This window comes from Hylobates moloch, unplaced genomic scaffold, assembly GCF_009828535.3.
Source record: "Hylobates moloch isolate HMO894 unplaced genomic scaffold, HMol_V3 SCAFFOLD_1, whole genome shotgun sequence".
In the NCBI taxonomy this organism is placed as follows: domain Eukaryota; kingdom Metazoa; phylum Chordata; class Mammalia; order Primates; family Hylobatidae; genus Hylobates; species Hylobates moloch.
The window spans coordinates 98814959-98830606 of record NW_026652276.1 but is presented as its reverse complement, the minus strand read 5'-3'; the positions used below and the strand labels follow the sequence as shown (position 1 = coordinate 98830606).

At 49.1% G+C, this 15648-nt stretch overlaps 1 protein-coding gene across 1 annotated transcript in view; it reads right to left on the bottom strand.

The window, feature by feature from the left end:
- Positions 1 to 5146: 5146 nt before the first annotated feature.
- ARPC1A (actin related protein 2/3 complex subunit 1A) overlaps positions 5147 to 15648 on the bottom strand; it is a 36844-nt gene continuing 26342 nt past the window's right edge. Inside the window, exons 6-9 of the mRNA XM_032755944.2 lie at positions 15367 to 15579; positions 10738 to 10813; positions 9391 to 9584; positions 5147 to 5610 (exon numbers count right to left, since the gene is read on the bottom strand). Coding sequence (XP_032611835.1) covers positions 5481 to 5610; positions 9391 to 9584; positions 10738 to 10813; positions 15367 to 15579 — 613 coding nt within the window. The 3' untranslated portion in view covers positions 5147 to 5480. The remainder of the gene's footprint in view (positions 5611 to 9390; positions 9585 to 10737; positions 10814 to 15366; positions 15580 to 15648) is intronic.

Genomic DNA, 15648 nt, shown 5'->3' with positions numbered 1-15648 from the left:
GCTCCTACAGAGGCTGAGGCAGGAGAATCACTTGAACCCAGGAGGCGGAGGTTGCAGTGAGTCGAGATCACTGCAACCAGGCTACATTCCAGCCTGGGTGACAGAGAGAGACTTCATCTCAAAAAAGGAAAAATAAGAAAGAAAGTGGGTCCAGTTCTGGTACTGCCACTTAACCTGTTGTGTAACCGTGCCTCAGTTTCCACATCTGTAAAGTGAAGCTGACAAGCACCGTCCACCTGCCCACCCGTCCCACAGGCCTTCAGTCATGGAGAGAAGACCCAGTGGATGGGAGAAAGCAGACCTCGGATTGGAAAGCGATGGAAGGCATTATTTGAAATGGCTCCTTTTGGGGAGAAAGTTTTCTAAGCCCTACGTGGAGAAACACCTTGGGTTAGGGAACTTGGTAATGGAAGGATTTCATCTGGAACTCCCAGAACCCCTTGGAGAGCTTTCTGTTTCTTCCTGGAATTGGCTTTGTGCAGGGCCCTGGGATGAAGATGCTATGCACTCCCGCTTCCTTTTTTGCCTTTTCATGTTTCCAAGAAATGCAGCCACAAACCCAGGCTGTGACTCTCCAGGGCTGGCCGATGTGGGGGAGGCAGGCCAGGGCTGGTGCAGTCTCCCAGGTTCTTGCTGGCTTTCTGCTCCTTGCCTGTCACTATTTTTTTTTTTTTTTTGAGACAGAGTCTCGCTGGAGTGCAGTGGCACAATCTTGGCTCATTACAACTTCTGCCTCCCAGGTTCAAGCACCAGTTTTATTGCCTCCTGGTCACAAAATGGCAGCCAGGTTGACTGCAGACAAGCAGTGGGTGGGCCAAGGCAGACCAGGGAGATGGGAGATGGTGGGGGGTGGTGGCGGGGACCTTTTCTAAGAGCTCCCAGTATCCAGTATAATCTCCCCTTTGTCCCACTGGTCCACCCCAGAATGTGGGTCACTTTCCCTGGGATCAAGGGATCCATCCCAACTGACAGCAGGAGGGGAGAGGAGAAAACCTTAGGGCCAAAGTCCCAAGACCACATATCTGGTAAGGTGGCTAAAGGCCTGCAAGGCAGATGTACCCCACAGCTGGGGCCCCCATAACGCTCGCTCAGCATTCCACATCCCATCCCAGGATTCTGATGGGGCTGTGCCCCTGCTGCACAGCCCCCTTCCAAGCCACATGGCCTGATGTGTCAGTTTAATTGAGAAACTGAGGTCTACAATGAAACCCACAAGCTATTGTCAAATACCTTTTTGCTCTCTCTCTCTCTTTTTTTTTTTCTTTTTTCAAGATAGAGTCTCGCTGTTGCCCAGGCTGGACTGCAGTGGCATGATCTTGGCTCACTGTAACCTGCGCCTCCCAGCAATTGTTCAAGCAATTCTCGTGCTTCAGCCTCCCAAGTAGCTGGGATTACAGGCGCATGCCACCAAATGCCTGGCTAATTTTTGTATTTGTAGAGAAGAGGGTTTCACCATGTTGGCTAGGCTGGTCTTGAACTCCTGACCTCAAGGGATCCACCCGTCTTGGTCTCCTAAAGTGCTGGGATTACAGGCATGAGCCACGGCGCCCGGCCTCAAATACCTTCTCATCAGTGCCAGTGACAGGGCCCTGCCCCTGAGTGTGGTGAGCTGAAAAGGGGCTGTCACTAAGGAATTTCCCTCGCCCAGTGCTTTTTTTCCCACATGCATTTCCCACATGCTTAGTGGTTACTACCAGGGCTTTGGAGAGACTGGTCATTCCCCTCTCTGGAATTTTGTCAACTGAAAAATGTGCTAGTAACAGTTCCAACCCTACAGGTTTGTTATGAGGGGTAATTAATGGCTTCCAAATGCTTTTCTTGGTACCTGCACAGTTAGCTAAAGTATTGCATTCAGGGCGTGGCTCACACATCTTTCCTGAAGAATCCTCTCAGAACATCCCAGACTGTAGTCATTGTTTACAGAGGCCTGGTCGGAGTCTCAAAGGTAGAGTGAGAGGAGGATGGAGCGTCACAAACTCAAAAGACCCCAGCGTTGAAATAAAGCACTGAGGGCTTCTGGCTGCGGTGACTGGAGTGGGTCTTCCTCCCCATATGAGAAATGGCCTGTGTTAAAAAATGGCAAAATAAATTAGCTGGGCATGGTGGTATATGCCTGTAATCCCAGCTACTCGGAGACTGGGGTCACCTGTGATCCCAGCTACTCAGGAGGCTGAAATGAGAATCACTTGAACCTGGAAGGTAGAGGCTGCAGTCAGTCGAGATCATGCCACTGCACTCCAGCCTGGTTGACAGAGAAAGAGGCTCCATCTTAAAAAAAAAACAAAAAACAAAAAGGCAAAATAGGCCGGGTACAGTGGCTCACACCTGTGATCTCAGCACTTTGGGAGGCTGAGGCAAGAGGATTGCTTAAGCCCAGTTTGAGACCAGCCTGGGGCTGGGCGCAGTGGCTCACGCCTGTAATCCCAGCACTTTGGGAGGCCGAGGCGGGTGGATCATGAGGTCAGGAGTTCAAGACCAACCTGGCCAAGATGGTGAAACCCCATCTCTACTAAAAATACAAAAAATTAGCCGGAGGCCGGGCGCGGTGGCTCACGCTTGTAATCCCAGCACTTTGGGAGGCCGAGGCGGGCGGATCACGAGGTCAGGAGATCGAGACCACAGTGAAACCCCGTCTCTACTAAAAATACAAAAAGAAAAATTAGCCGGGCGTGGTGGCGGGCGCCTGTAGTCCCAGCTACTCGGAGAGGCTGAGGCAGGAGAATGGCGTGAACCCGGGAGGCAGAGCTTGCAGTGAGCCGAGATTGCGCCACTGCACTCCAGCCTGGGTGACAGAGCGAGACTCCGTCTCAAAAAAAAAAAATTAGCCAGGCATGGTGGCAGGCGCCTGTAGTCCCAGCTACTCAGGAGGCTGAGGAAGCAGAATCATTTGAACCTGGAGGGTGGAGGTTGCAGTGAGCCGAGATCGTGCCACTGTACTCCAGCCTGGGTGACAGAGTGAAACTCCGTCTCAAAAAAAAAAAAAAAGAGACCAGCCTGGGCAACACAGGGAGACCCTGTCTCTATTATAATTTAAAAATGTTTTTATTTAAAAAAAGAAAAAAAAACAGCAAAATAACTCTGTGGCTATTAAGTTCTTAGAGGCAAAGTAAGTCAATTTTGTGGGGTTTTTTTTTTTTTTGAGACGGAGTCGCGCTCTGTCGCCCAGGCTGGAGTGCAGTGGCGCAATCTCGGCTCACTGCAAGCTCTGCCTCCTGGGTTCATGCCATTCTCCTGCCTCAGCCTCCCGAGTAGCTGGGACTACAGGCGCCCGCCACCACGCCCGGCTAATTTTTTGTATTTTTAGTAGAGACCGGGGTTTCACTGTGTTAGCCAGGATGGTCTCAATCTCCTGACCTCGTGATCCACCCGCCTCAGCCTCCCAAAGTGCTGGGATTACAGGCATGAGCCACCACGCCCGGCCTTTTTTTTTTTTTTTTGGCGACAGTGTCTTGCTCTATCCCCCAGGCTGGAGTGCAGTATCATGATTTCAGCTCACTGCAACCTCTGCCTCCTGGGTTCAAGCGATTCTCCTGCCTTAGCCTCCCGAGTAGCTGGGATTACGGGCACCCACCACTACGCCCGGCTAATTTTTTGTTTGTTTTTTTTTTTGAGACGGAATTCCACTCTTGTTGCCCAGGCTGGAGTGCAATGACATGATGTTGGCTCACCGTAACCTCTGCCTCCTGGGTTCAAGTGATTCTGCTGCCTCAGCCTCCCAAGTAGCTGGGATTACAGGCACGTGCCACCATGCCTGGCTAATTTTGTATTTTTAATAGAGACGGGGTTTCCCCAGGTTGGTTAGGCTGGTTTCAAACTCTGGACCTCAGGTGATCTGCCCGCCTCGGCCTCCCAAAGTGCTGGGATTGCAGGCGTGAGCCACCCGTGCCTGGCTAAAAGAGAAATCTTTAGCTAATTCCTGCTTTATGTCTCCCCTTCACAGAGCCTTGCCAATGCACTATGTATACAAACATGTGTACCCAAAGGAGCTCCTGCCACTGGGGGCCCAGAGACGACACTGTAGGGACCAGGCAGGGCCATAAGGCCAGCACCCCTGGTGCTAGGTAGGATTCCCTCTTGGAGTGAGGGCTTCTCATGAGTCACCAAGAGGGCCAAATTACCTTCTCTTGAGCACATCATCTGCCTTGGGAAGCACCGTTACCAGCATTCTAGAAGGGAGCCATGAGATCAAGGATGTGGCCAGGCTCAGGCTACTCTTTACTTATTTTGCTTTTCATTTATACTTGTACCTCTTGGGATACTCTGCCATGGAATGTCAAACTTCACGTCTCATCATGATGAGAGTAGCTCAGTGTGGGCACAATCATCTCTAAGCCAAGATGCTGACTTTCCCCTTTCCCGCCCCCTTGCACACCCCCTGCAGCGTACCCTTGGCAGGTGCACTGCTAACAGTGGGCTGCCGTGCTGTGGGCACCGGGACCCGGGGCCTTCCAGGGCAGGCTCCCATTCGGGCTTGGCTGCTTAGTGGAGGTGGGCTTCTCTGTTGCTCACATGCAAGATGGGAACGGTGTACCTCTGACAGGGCTTGGCTGTGTGTCCCTTCCGAATCTCATGTTGAAATGCGATCCTCAGTGTTGGGGTGGGGCCTGGTGGGCGGTGTTTGGGTCATGGGGCGGATCCCTCATGAATGGCTTGGTGCTCCCTGGCAGGAATGAGTGTCTTCTCACTCTGTGACCTGGTTGTTTCAAGGAGCCTGGTCCTCCCCACTCTCTCTTGCATCCTCTCCAGCCATGGGACACACCTGCTTCCCCTTCGCCTTCCGCCATGAGTAAAGCCTTCCTGAGGCTTCCCCAAAAGCAGATGCAGGAACCATGCTTCTTGTCCAACTGGCAGAACTGTGTGCCCAATAAATCTTTTTTCTTAGACAAATTACCCAGCCTCAGGTATTCCTTTATTGCAACACAAAACAGACCGACACAACCTACCTTGCAGAAGTATTGCAATGTTCAGAAACGGCTCTCTCTCACCCCTCACTAAATGGTGCTTTTTGGTTCAAGGTTGTATAGAATGGTGCAATTTAAGAAACCAAGGATCTAAGATTTTGCCTAAAAAAAGCCGAATCGAATGAAGAATTCATTCATATTTTTCTACTAAAAATTGAAATACTACAAGGAAACAAAGCCAAAACCACATTCAGTTCTTTTATTTAATTTTCTAGTGGACAATTTACATATCTCCCTCACCTTGTCTTTTAAGTTAGTGTGACAATTTTCCATAATAAACTACTTAAAGAGAAGCTTTGGTCAAGAATGGAATGAAATCGCAAAAAAAAAAAACAAAAAAAATTACTGCCTTAAAAAAACCAACACTTTCACCAATTTGATATTCAAACAAAACCACACGGCATTGGCGTGATATGTGTTTTCAGTGTTTCCTTGGGGCTGGCTTCCTCGCCATCGCGCTACGGCACAGCTGCGGTCGGCAACAGTTTGTCATGCTGGATGGCGGAGGCTCACTCAGCTTCACATTATCCGGAGGCCCTGGATGGAAGACTCGAGGGTCTTGAAATCCCAAATTGTCATGGCTCCATCGATGCCAGTAGTGCAAAATTTGCGACAATCTTGCTTGTCCACCTCATAAATAGAGACTTGACTGAAAAAAAGCAAAGCAAAAGAGATTGTAAGGTATGTAGTGGAAGTGAATACAACATTCCAGACTAATAGTGTACGGGCAGCTTAAGGAAATGAATGATCTTCTTCTTTATTTTTTAAATAGAGATGGGATGGGGGTCTCATTATGTTGCCCAGGCTGGTCTTGAACTCCTGGGCTCAAGTGATCCTCCTGCCTCAGTCTCCCAAAATGCGGGGATTACAGGCATGAGCCACCACGCTCCGCCAGGAAATGAATTATCTTTTAACTCCTGATTATGAACTTATCCACGAAGATTAGGCTGCAACAATCTGGCTCAGAAAATACCCCAAAGCATATTATTACCAGATGTCCAGGAAAAACAAAACTGGCAAGGGGAGAAGTTAAGAACCTGCCTTAGTTAGAGTGACCTGGGGAAGCAGGAATGACCCAGCCCACACAGCACTCAAATGCTGGGAGCAGGTTGTGGGTAGGACCACAGCCATGGCGAAAACAGTATTTTTGTTTGTTTTTAAATAAACCAGAGACATGATGAAGCATGACTGAATTCCAACTGCCTCCAAACAAAACCTCTCAAATCAGCCTCCAAGATAGCCAGTGTAGATAAGCCAATAGCCCTCCTTGAGTCTGAAGTGAATCATTATAAATGTTAGCAGCAGACACACCACCAGATTCCAGCCAAGCCAAGCACAGTAACAGATAAATGAACCAACTTGTCTTAGCCTAATTATCTGGAAAGCTTTCAAGACAATCATCCATTGCTCAGAAAATATTTTGCTTTCTCCTTTGAGATGTCTAGAACTTACCCCCCTCTTCCCCGACGCTGGGAAGGGGATGGCAAACTATGGCACACACTGCCTATTCCTGTACAGCCTGTGAGCTTAAAAAAAAAAAAAAAAAAGGCCAGGTGCAGTGGCTCACGCCGGTAATCCCAGCACTCTGGGAGGCCGAGGTGGGCGGATCACGAGGTCAGGAGATTGAGACCATCCTGACTAACACAGTGAAACCCCGTCTCTACTACAAGATACAAAAAAAAAATTAGCCAGGCATGGTGGCGGGCACCTGTAGTCCCAGCTACCCGGGAGGCTGAGGTGGGAGAATGGTGTGAACCCAGGAGGCGGAGCTTGCAGTGAGCCAAGATCGTGCCACTGCACTCCAGCCTGGGCGACAGAGACTCCGTCTCAAAAAAAAAGGGGGGGGTTTACATTTTTATTTTATTTATTTATTTATTGAGATGGAGTCTCACTCTGTCACTCAGGCTGGAGTGCAGTGGCACGATCTCGGCTCACTGCAACCTCTACCTCCCAGGTTCAAGCAATTCTCCTGCCTCAGCCTCTCGAGCAGCTGGGATTACAAGCGCCTGCCACCAGGCTGGCGAATTTTTGTATTTTTAGTAGAGACGGAGTTTCGCCATGTTGGTCAGGCTGGTCTTGACCTCCTGACCTCAAGTGATCCGCCCACCTCAGCCTCCCAAAGTGCTGGGATTACAGGTGTGAGCCTCCGCACTCGACCCGGCTTTTACATCTTTAAATAGCTGGAAAAAAATTAAAAGGAGACTATTATCTCATGAAGTGAAAATTACGTGAAATTCAAATTTGAGTGTCTATAAAGTTTGATGGGAACACAGCCACCTGATTTGTTTACATCGTCTGTGCCTGCTTTCCTGCCACAACCAGAGTTCCGTAGTTGCAAGAGACCTATGGCCTCTCAGAGTCTAAAATATTTACTATCTGGTCCTTTACAAAAAAAGTTAGCTGACACAGCTTTAGTGCAAAGAGCACACCTAATTTCTGCAAATAAAGTAGACTAATCAGCAAGGGTTTGTCTTTTCATTTTTCACCTAGAAGTATCAGAGAGGCAATGAGAGCTGTTTCTTTCCTTAGCACTTGGTCTGTATAGAAACGTAAGAGAAACTCACAAGAAGTAACTCGGAGTCATTCAAGACAGAGAACCTAAAGAATGGAGAAAAGGTGAGTTTTGCTATAGAAGGAGAAACCTGAACAATGTGGAGAAAAGGTAAGTTTTGCTATGCCTTCAGGTTCTTTTTTTTTTTTTTTTTTTGAGATAGGATCTCGCAATGTAGCCCAGGCTGAAATACAGTGGCACAATCACAGCTCACTCCTCCCAAGTAGCTGGGACTACAGGTGCATGCCAACACAGCCAGCTAACTTTTAAAAATTTTTTTGTAGAGATGGGGTCTTGCTATGTTGCCCAGGATGGTACTGAACTGCTGGCCTCAAGTGATCCTCCTGCCTTGGCTTCCCAAAATGCTAGCATTACAGGTGTGAGCCATGGTGCCAGACCTCTGGTTCTCATTTTTCAATAGAGTATTTGCAGCCTATTTTACATATAGCTGCCCCTTCTCCGCTGAAGATAAAGCACAACCTGCATTTCATCGTAATTCTCTCAAACAGGAAGTCTAGAGGTTTCCGTTACTCCTGCCACCATCAATACCACAATAAGATTCTCAACATAAAAGGCTTCTCAGTAAGGGAAAAGCCCATGAGACCCAACTCTGAACACAGTAATTTAAAATATCAAGCATATATTTCTCCTCCAGGCACCTTCTTTTTTTTTTTGAGACGGAATCTCACTCTGTCACCCAGGCTGGAGTGCAGTGGCTCAATCTTGGCTCACTGCAACCTCCACCTGCCCGGTTCAAGCAATTCTCCTGCCTCAGCCTGCCGAGTAGCTGGGATTACAGGTGTGCACCACCACGCCAAGCTAATTTTTGTATTTTTTAGTAGAGATGGGGTTTTGCCATGTCGGCAAGGCTGGTCTCGAACTCCTGACCTCAAGTGATCTGCCTGCCTCAGCCTCCCAAAGTGCTGGGATTAAAGGTGTGAGCCATCATGCCCAGCCTCTCCTCTAGACCTTAAAAATCAAACTTTCAGGCCAGGCACGGTGGCTTACGCCTGTAATTCCAGCAATTTGGGAGGCTGAGGTGGGTGGATCACCTGAGGTCAGGAGTTTGAAACCAGGCTGGCCAACAGGGTGAAACTCCATCTCTACTAAAAATACAAAAAATTAGCCGGGTATGGTGGCACACACCTGTAATCCCAGCTTCTTGGGAGGCTGAGGCAGGAGAATTGCTTGAACCCGGGAGGCAGAGGTTGCAGTGAGCCGAGATCGTGGCATTGCACTCCAGCCTGGTCAACACAGCGAGACACTGTCTCAAAAAAAAAAAAAAAAAAATCAAACTTTCTGGACAAAACACAGTTCTGTTGTCTCACATAATTACATATACCTGATGAAAACCCAGTCGAGACACTCCTCAGCTTTGTCATCATGATACTAAGAAATTCTGTTCCTTTAATTAAATAATCTTCTTATTTGTATCCATTACTTGAAACGACAGCTACAGTTACCTTTTCCAACAGGCTGTAACTTCGCTTTCTGTTATGTGTGCACTATTGTGGGAACACAGCATTCAGGAAAGTCTCCTTTTGTTCTCGAGTAGCTGAGAAAGGGTACCCTAGGAAGCAGTTGCCCTGAGGCCCCACCACCTCAGACTGCAACAAGGTCTGCACTGCTCCTGCTGGCTGCTGCCTTGTAATCTGCACCTTGAAGGACAGAATGACCAGGTGGTGGCGACTCCCTCCCTACCACAAGCTGGAAATGAGAGCCTGGCGGTCGGGAAGATACAGACTTCTTGCTGCGCTTGTCCCTGAAGGAATGTCTGGGCCTGCGGGGCATAGAGCTTTTGTAGGAACCCAGTAAGGAAACAGCGAGGGGCAGGAGGGCACCTTGTCACCTGACCACCTCTCTACAGATGGCACCTACGTGATGCTATTCTGGTGCAGCGTCTCCAAGGCTGTGTTGCGGTCCTCAGTCGTGGCTCTCTTGTCCATGTTGCGGAAGCGTTCCATGGCAGACATGTTGCGTTGGATGCTCTGTTTTGGAATGTCTAACTTGGAGACGAAGGTCAGGCAGCCGCGGTCATCGTAGTTAAAGAGCATTGGGCAGCAGTCATGGCCCTGAAACAAGACTCAGTCAGTCCCTGGAGGATGCACTGCCCACTGCCCACCTCCTTGGCAGAGTGTTCACCATGACAGGCCTCTCTTACTCTTTTTCTTTTTCTTTTTTTGAGACCAAGTCTTGCTCTGTTGCCCAGGCTAGAGTGCAGTGGCACAATCTCAGCTCACTGCAACCGCTGCTTCCCCGGTTCAAGTAATTCTCCTGCCTCAGCCTCCCAAGTAGCTGGGATTACAGGCCTGTGCCACCATGCCTGGCTAATTTTTGTGTTTTTAGTAGAGACGGGGTTTCACCGTGTTGGCCAGGCTGGTCTTGAACTCCTGACCTCAAGTGAACCACCCGCCTTGGCCTCCCAAAGTGTTGGGACTACAGGCGTGAGCCATTGCGCCCCACCCCCTCTTACTCTTAAAAGTGAGCGGCCAGGCACAGTGGCTCATGGCCGGACACAGTGGCTCACACCTGTAATCCCAGCACTTTAGGAGGCCGAGGTGGGCGGATCACGAGGTCAGGAGATTGAGACCATCCTGGCTAACATGGTGAAACCCCATCTCTACTAAAAATAAAAAAAATTAGCCCGGAGAGGTGGCGGGAGCCTGTAGTTCCAGCTACTTGGGAGGCTGAGGCAGGAGAATGGCGTGAACCCGGGAGGCAGGGCTTGCAGTGAGCCAAAATCATGCCACTGCACTCCAGCCTGGGGGACAGGGCAAGACAGTCTCCAAAAAAAAAAAAAAAAAAGTGAGCTCTGAGGCCGAGCACGGTGGCTCATGCCCGCACTTTGGGAGGCCAAGGTGGGTGGATCACCTGAGGGTGGGAGTTGGACACCGGCCTGACCAACATGGAGAAACCCTGTCTCTACTAAAAATACAAAATTAGCCGGGTATGGTGGTGCATGCCTATATTCCCAGTTCATCAGGAGGCTGAGGCGGGAGAATCGCTTGAACCTGGGAGGCAGAGGTTGCGGTGAGTCAAGATCACCCATTGCACTCCAGCCTGGGCAACAAGAGCAAAACTCCATCTTAAAAAAAAAAAAAAAGGGGAGCTCTGTTTCTTCTAAAAAACTGTTCTGCTTTGTGCTAGGGTGACAGAGCACACATTGTTCCCTGTCTGAGCATCACATACAGTGCACCCCCACGGAGAATGAAGAAAAATACTCACAGCAGCCACGACGCTGTTCTCTGAGACAAATGACACACTCAGGAGCGGCAGGAACTCCGTCTTCAGAGTTGAGACCCTGAACACAAGAACATTTGTTATCCCAAGATGCAACAGACTATTAGCTTCTTTACAGACACAGATGATGACAAAGGACCCATTCTCACAGGGGCTTCTGCAGTATCAACGGGCACTAATGTTGAAAAGGAGCCCCTGACCTCAACTTGCAGGCCTCTTGAGACAGGGGTGGCTCTGGCTGGGCTCCTGCTCTAGCCTGTGCTCTGCCTGCTTCTGAGGCCCCGCCCACTCATGACAAACTGGTTCCCAAAGCCCAGTCTTTGCACCACGCCCTTCCACTCCCAGCACAGCTCTAAAGGGATCACCCCCATGATCCCACAGTCCACTTTCCCGGGCCACTTCAGCCTAAAGCGGCTTCTCCCTGCTCTTAGCTCCTAGAGCTCTTCCTGTTACTATGACTTGGCAGCAAACACCTGTGCTAGGACCTTCTCCTTGCCTGTGCTCACCGGAGCTCCGAGAGGGCTGTGACCACGCAGATCTGTGCTGACCGCCAGGCACTGTGTCAGGAACTAGAGCTACCAAGATGAACCAAACGGTCTTAGCCAGGAGCTCACACTCGAATGGGCTATGTGTGTGTATGTGTGCCTGCAGGGACATGTGTGTGCAGTTATTTGCTTTTGAATGTGGCAAAGAGATTACACAGATATGGCAGGCAAACACACTGGTTGATGAGTTAGGAGCACCTCACTTCATGCAAGAAACGATGCATTCAAAAGCTGACTGTGGCTGGGCATGGTGGCTCACACCTGCAATCTCAGCACTTTGAGGGGCTGAGGCGGAAGGATTGCTGGAGGCAGGAGTTTGAGATCAGCCTGGACAACATAGTGAGACCCAGTCTCTACGAAAAATTAAAAAAAAAAAAAAATTAGCCTAGCATGGTGGTGCACGTCTGTGGCTCCAGCTACTTGAGAGGCTGAGGTGGGAGGAGCACTTGAGCTCGGGAGTTCCAGCCTGGGCGACAGAGTGTCTCTCTAAATTAAAAAAAAAAAAAAAAAAAGCTAACTGTATATGTCTTAGGACACCCTTCATAAAGTTGGCATTGAATTGAAGAACTAATGTGTCATCTTAAGCCCTTAGTGCGGTATACCTGACTTTTACTACATGAGATATTTATGTTGGAGAAGCGGAAGGGTGGAGCATGTAATCTGACTTGCAGGACTGGAAAAGGGAAAGAAGTCAATACGAGGGTAGACAGGGACTTGTAATAAGCGTATGCTAAGAACTTACTGTGTCACAATAAACCATATAAAAATCAAGTAACACTGGCATCAAAATACAAAAGTATTATCAAGTATCAAAAGGCAAATTACCAAATGTATACAAAAACCTATAAAACATATAATATAATCTTATTCCTGGGCCGGGCGCGGTGGCTCACGCCTGTAATTCCAGCACTTTGGGAGGCCGAGGCAGGTGGATCACGAGGTCAGGAGATTGAGACCATCCTGGCTAACATAGTGAAACCCCGTCTCTACTAAAAATACAAAAAATTAGCCGGGCGTGGTGGCAGGCGCCTGTAGTCCCAGCTGCTCCGGACACTGAGGCAGGAGAATGGCGTGAACCCGGGAGGCGGAGCTTGCAGTGAGCCGAGATCGTGCCACTGCACTCCAGCCTGGGCGACAGAGCGAGACTCCGTCTCAAAAAAAAAAAAAATTTTATTTCTGTTAAAAATGAAAAGATATATAAGTGCCTGTTTATGTAGGGAAATTTTCTGAAAGACTACATTTTATAATGGAGGGGACAATCTTTCTTTTTTTACTTTTTTTTTTGAGATGGAGTCTCGCTCTGTCACCCAGCCTAGAGTGCAGTGGCGCGATCTCGGCTCACTGCAAGCTTTGCCTCCCGGGTTCACACCATTGTCCTGCCTCAGCCTCCCGAGTAGCTGGGACTACAGGCGCCCGCCACCATGCCTGGCTAATTTTTGTATTTTTTGTAGAGACAGGGTTTCACTGTGTTAGCCAGGATGGTCTCGATCTCCTGACCTTGTGATCCGCCTGCCTTGGCCTCCCAAAGTGCTGGGATTACAGGCATGAGCCACTGTGCCCGGACTTTTTTTTTTTTTTTTGAGACCGAGTCTTGCTCTTGTTGTTGCCCAGGCTGGAGTGCAGTGGTGCGATCTCGGCTCATTGCAACCTCCGCCTGCTGGGTTCAACCAATTCTCCTGCCTCAGCCTCCTGAGTAGCTGGGATTACAGGTGCATGCCACCACACCTGGTTAATTTTTGTACTTTTAGTAGAGACGGGGTTTCTCCATGTTGGCCAGGCTGGTCTCGAACTCCTCACCTGAGGTGATCCACCCGCCTCGGCCTCCCAAAGTGTTGGGATTACAGGCGTGAGCCACTGCACCCAGCCTGAGGGGATAATCTTTAAAAAAATATGTAAAACTAGCTAAAAAATGCACATTTAATCCTGTTAGGAAAAACATATCATGTCTGAAATATCATGCTGTTTACACTGGGTGACTCTTACTGACCTGACAGGGAGTAAAGGTCACCCAGTGTGATTGATTTTTGATACCCAAGTGGCCATGTCCATCACAAAACCTTTAATGGTGAGTTCCCTTTAGCTATCAATGGAAAAGGATTCACCAGGGAAGAACAAAGATTTATAAAAGAAGAAGGATTCCAATCTTCTCTCTTCCTCCAACATATACTGAACAAAATGAACTCTGATGTCTGGCCAGGTACTTTATGGCTGAACAGACACGCCACTCACACAGAAGCCACCGTAATTCAAGTCCTTCCAGCCACAGAAGAGAAGTGGCATCAATGCTTTTTAAGCCTTACTGAATGGAAGGCTCAAATTAGTGAAGTCATCATTCGCTGACTTCCCCAGTAAGAATATATCTCCTATTTAATTTAAGGCCGGTGAATGGCACTTACATTTTGTAAGGAATTCAGAGTAACAGACTAAACTAGCCTTTTTTTTTTTTTTTTTGAGATGGAGTCTTGCTCTCTTGCCCAGGCTGGAGTGCAACGGCATGATCTCGGTTCACTGCAACCTTCACCTCTTGGGTTCAAGTGATTCTCCTGCCTCAGCCTCCCGAGTAGCTGGGACTACAGGCACCCGCCACCATGCCGGGCTAATTTTTGTATTTTTGTAGAGACGGGGTTTCACCATGTTGACCAGGCTGCTCTCGAGCTCCTGACCTCAAGTGATCCACCCACCTTGGCCTCCCAAAGTGCTGGGATTATAGGTGTGAGCCACTGTGCCCAGCTTAAACTGGCCCTTTTTAAGCGACCCTTATCAGTAGCAAACCAGGAGGGTTCTTGAAAGGAATCATTATCAGTACTTCCATTAAGAATTATTTCTGGAAGACCCAGGTCTTTAAAATTTTCCAACCCGAGAATTTGTATCTGTGCCTGTCACGGTAAAAGCTGACTTGCAGTTGTTTTTTTTTTGAGACAGAGTTTTGCTCTTGTTGCCCAGGCTGGAGTGCAATGGCACAATCTCGGCTCAGCGTAACCTCTTCTTGGGTTCATGAGATTCTCCAGCCTCAGCCTCCCGAGTAGCTGGGATTACAGGCATATGCCACTATGCGGGGCTGATTTTTTTTTTTTTTTTGAGACGGAGTTCTGTATTTGTTGCCCAGGCTGGAGTGCAGTGGTGCAATCTTGGCTCACTGCAACCTCCGCCTCCCGGGTTCAAGCAATTCTCCTGACTCAGCCTCCTGAGTAGCTGGGATTACAGGCATGTGCCACCATGTCCAGCTAATTTTCTGTATTTTTAGTAGAGATGGGGTTTCTCCATGTTAGTCAGGCTGGTCTCAAACTCCCGACCTCAAGTGATCCACCCGCCTCAGCCTCCCAAAGTGCTGGGATTACAGGTGTGAGCCACTGCGGCTAATTTTTGTATTTTTAGTAGAGACAGGGTTTCACCATGTTGGCCAGGCTGGTCTTCAACTCCTGACCTCAGGTGATCCACCCATGGCCTATCAAAGTACTGGGATTACAGGTGTGAGCCACTGTGCCCGGCAAGGCTAATTTTTGTATTTTTAGTAGAGACGGGGTTTCACCATCTTGGCCAGGCTGGTCTTGAACTCTTGACCTCAGGTGATCTGCCCACAGCCTCTCAAAGAGCTGGGATTATAGGTGTGAGCCACTGAGGCCTGCCTCCCTGCAGTTTTGATTGAGGTCTTTTTTTTTTTTTTTTTTTTTGAGACGGAGTCTGGCTCTGTTGCCCAGACTGGAGTGCAGTGGCATGATCTCGGCTCACTACAACCTCCGCCTCCCAGGTTCAAGCAATTCTCTGCCTCAGCCTTCTGGGTAGCTGGGAGTACAGGCGCCTGCCACCACACCTGGCTAATTTTTTTATTTTTAGTAGAGACAGGGTTTCACCATCTTGGCCAGGCTGGTCTTGAACTCCTGACCTTGTGATCCACCCACCTCGGCCTCCCAAAGTGCTGGGATTACAGGCATGAGCCACCACGCCTGGCGTGATTAAGGTTTTTATGTTTGTGCCCTGTGCTAACACCCCAGGAAGGGCAGTCCTGGTTCAGCTGGTGAGAGATCCCACCCCTTGTTCCCCACCTTCCAAATGAAAGGCAAATACTCACTGCACACTTTTTGAGGCATCAGCAACAGACACGGTGCTGTCGTGGCTGACCCAGGCCAGGCGGCTCCCACTGGCAGAGAAGCTGACCCCGTGGACCCAGCCACCAGTGCCACTGCCACCAAACTCTGACATCAGCTGCCCAAAAGGCATCTTGCTGCCCCAGGGTGTGCTGGCTGGCTTTTCATCCACTTCTTTAATGTAGGCAGAAAACACTCTGTTCAAAGGGCAGAGAGAAAAGGAAAAAGCAAATGAAAATATATGTATGTAGAAACAGGCCATAGGC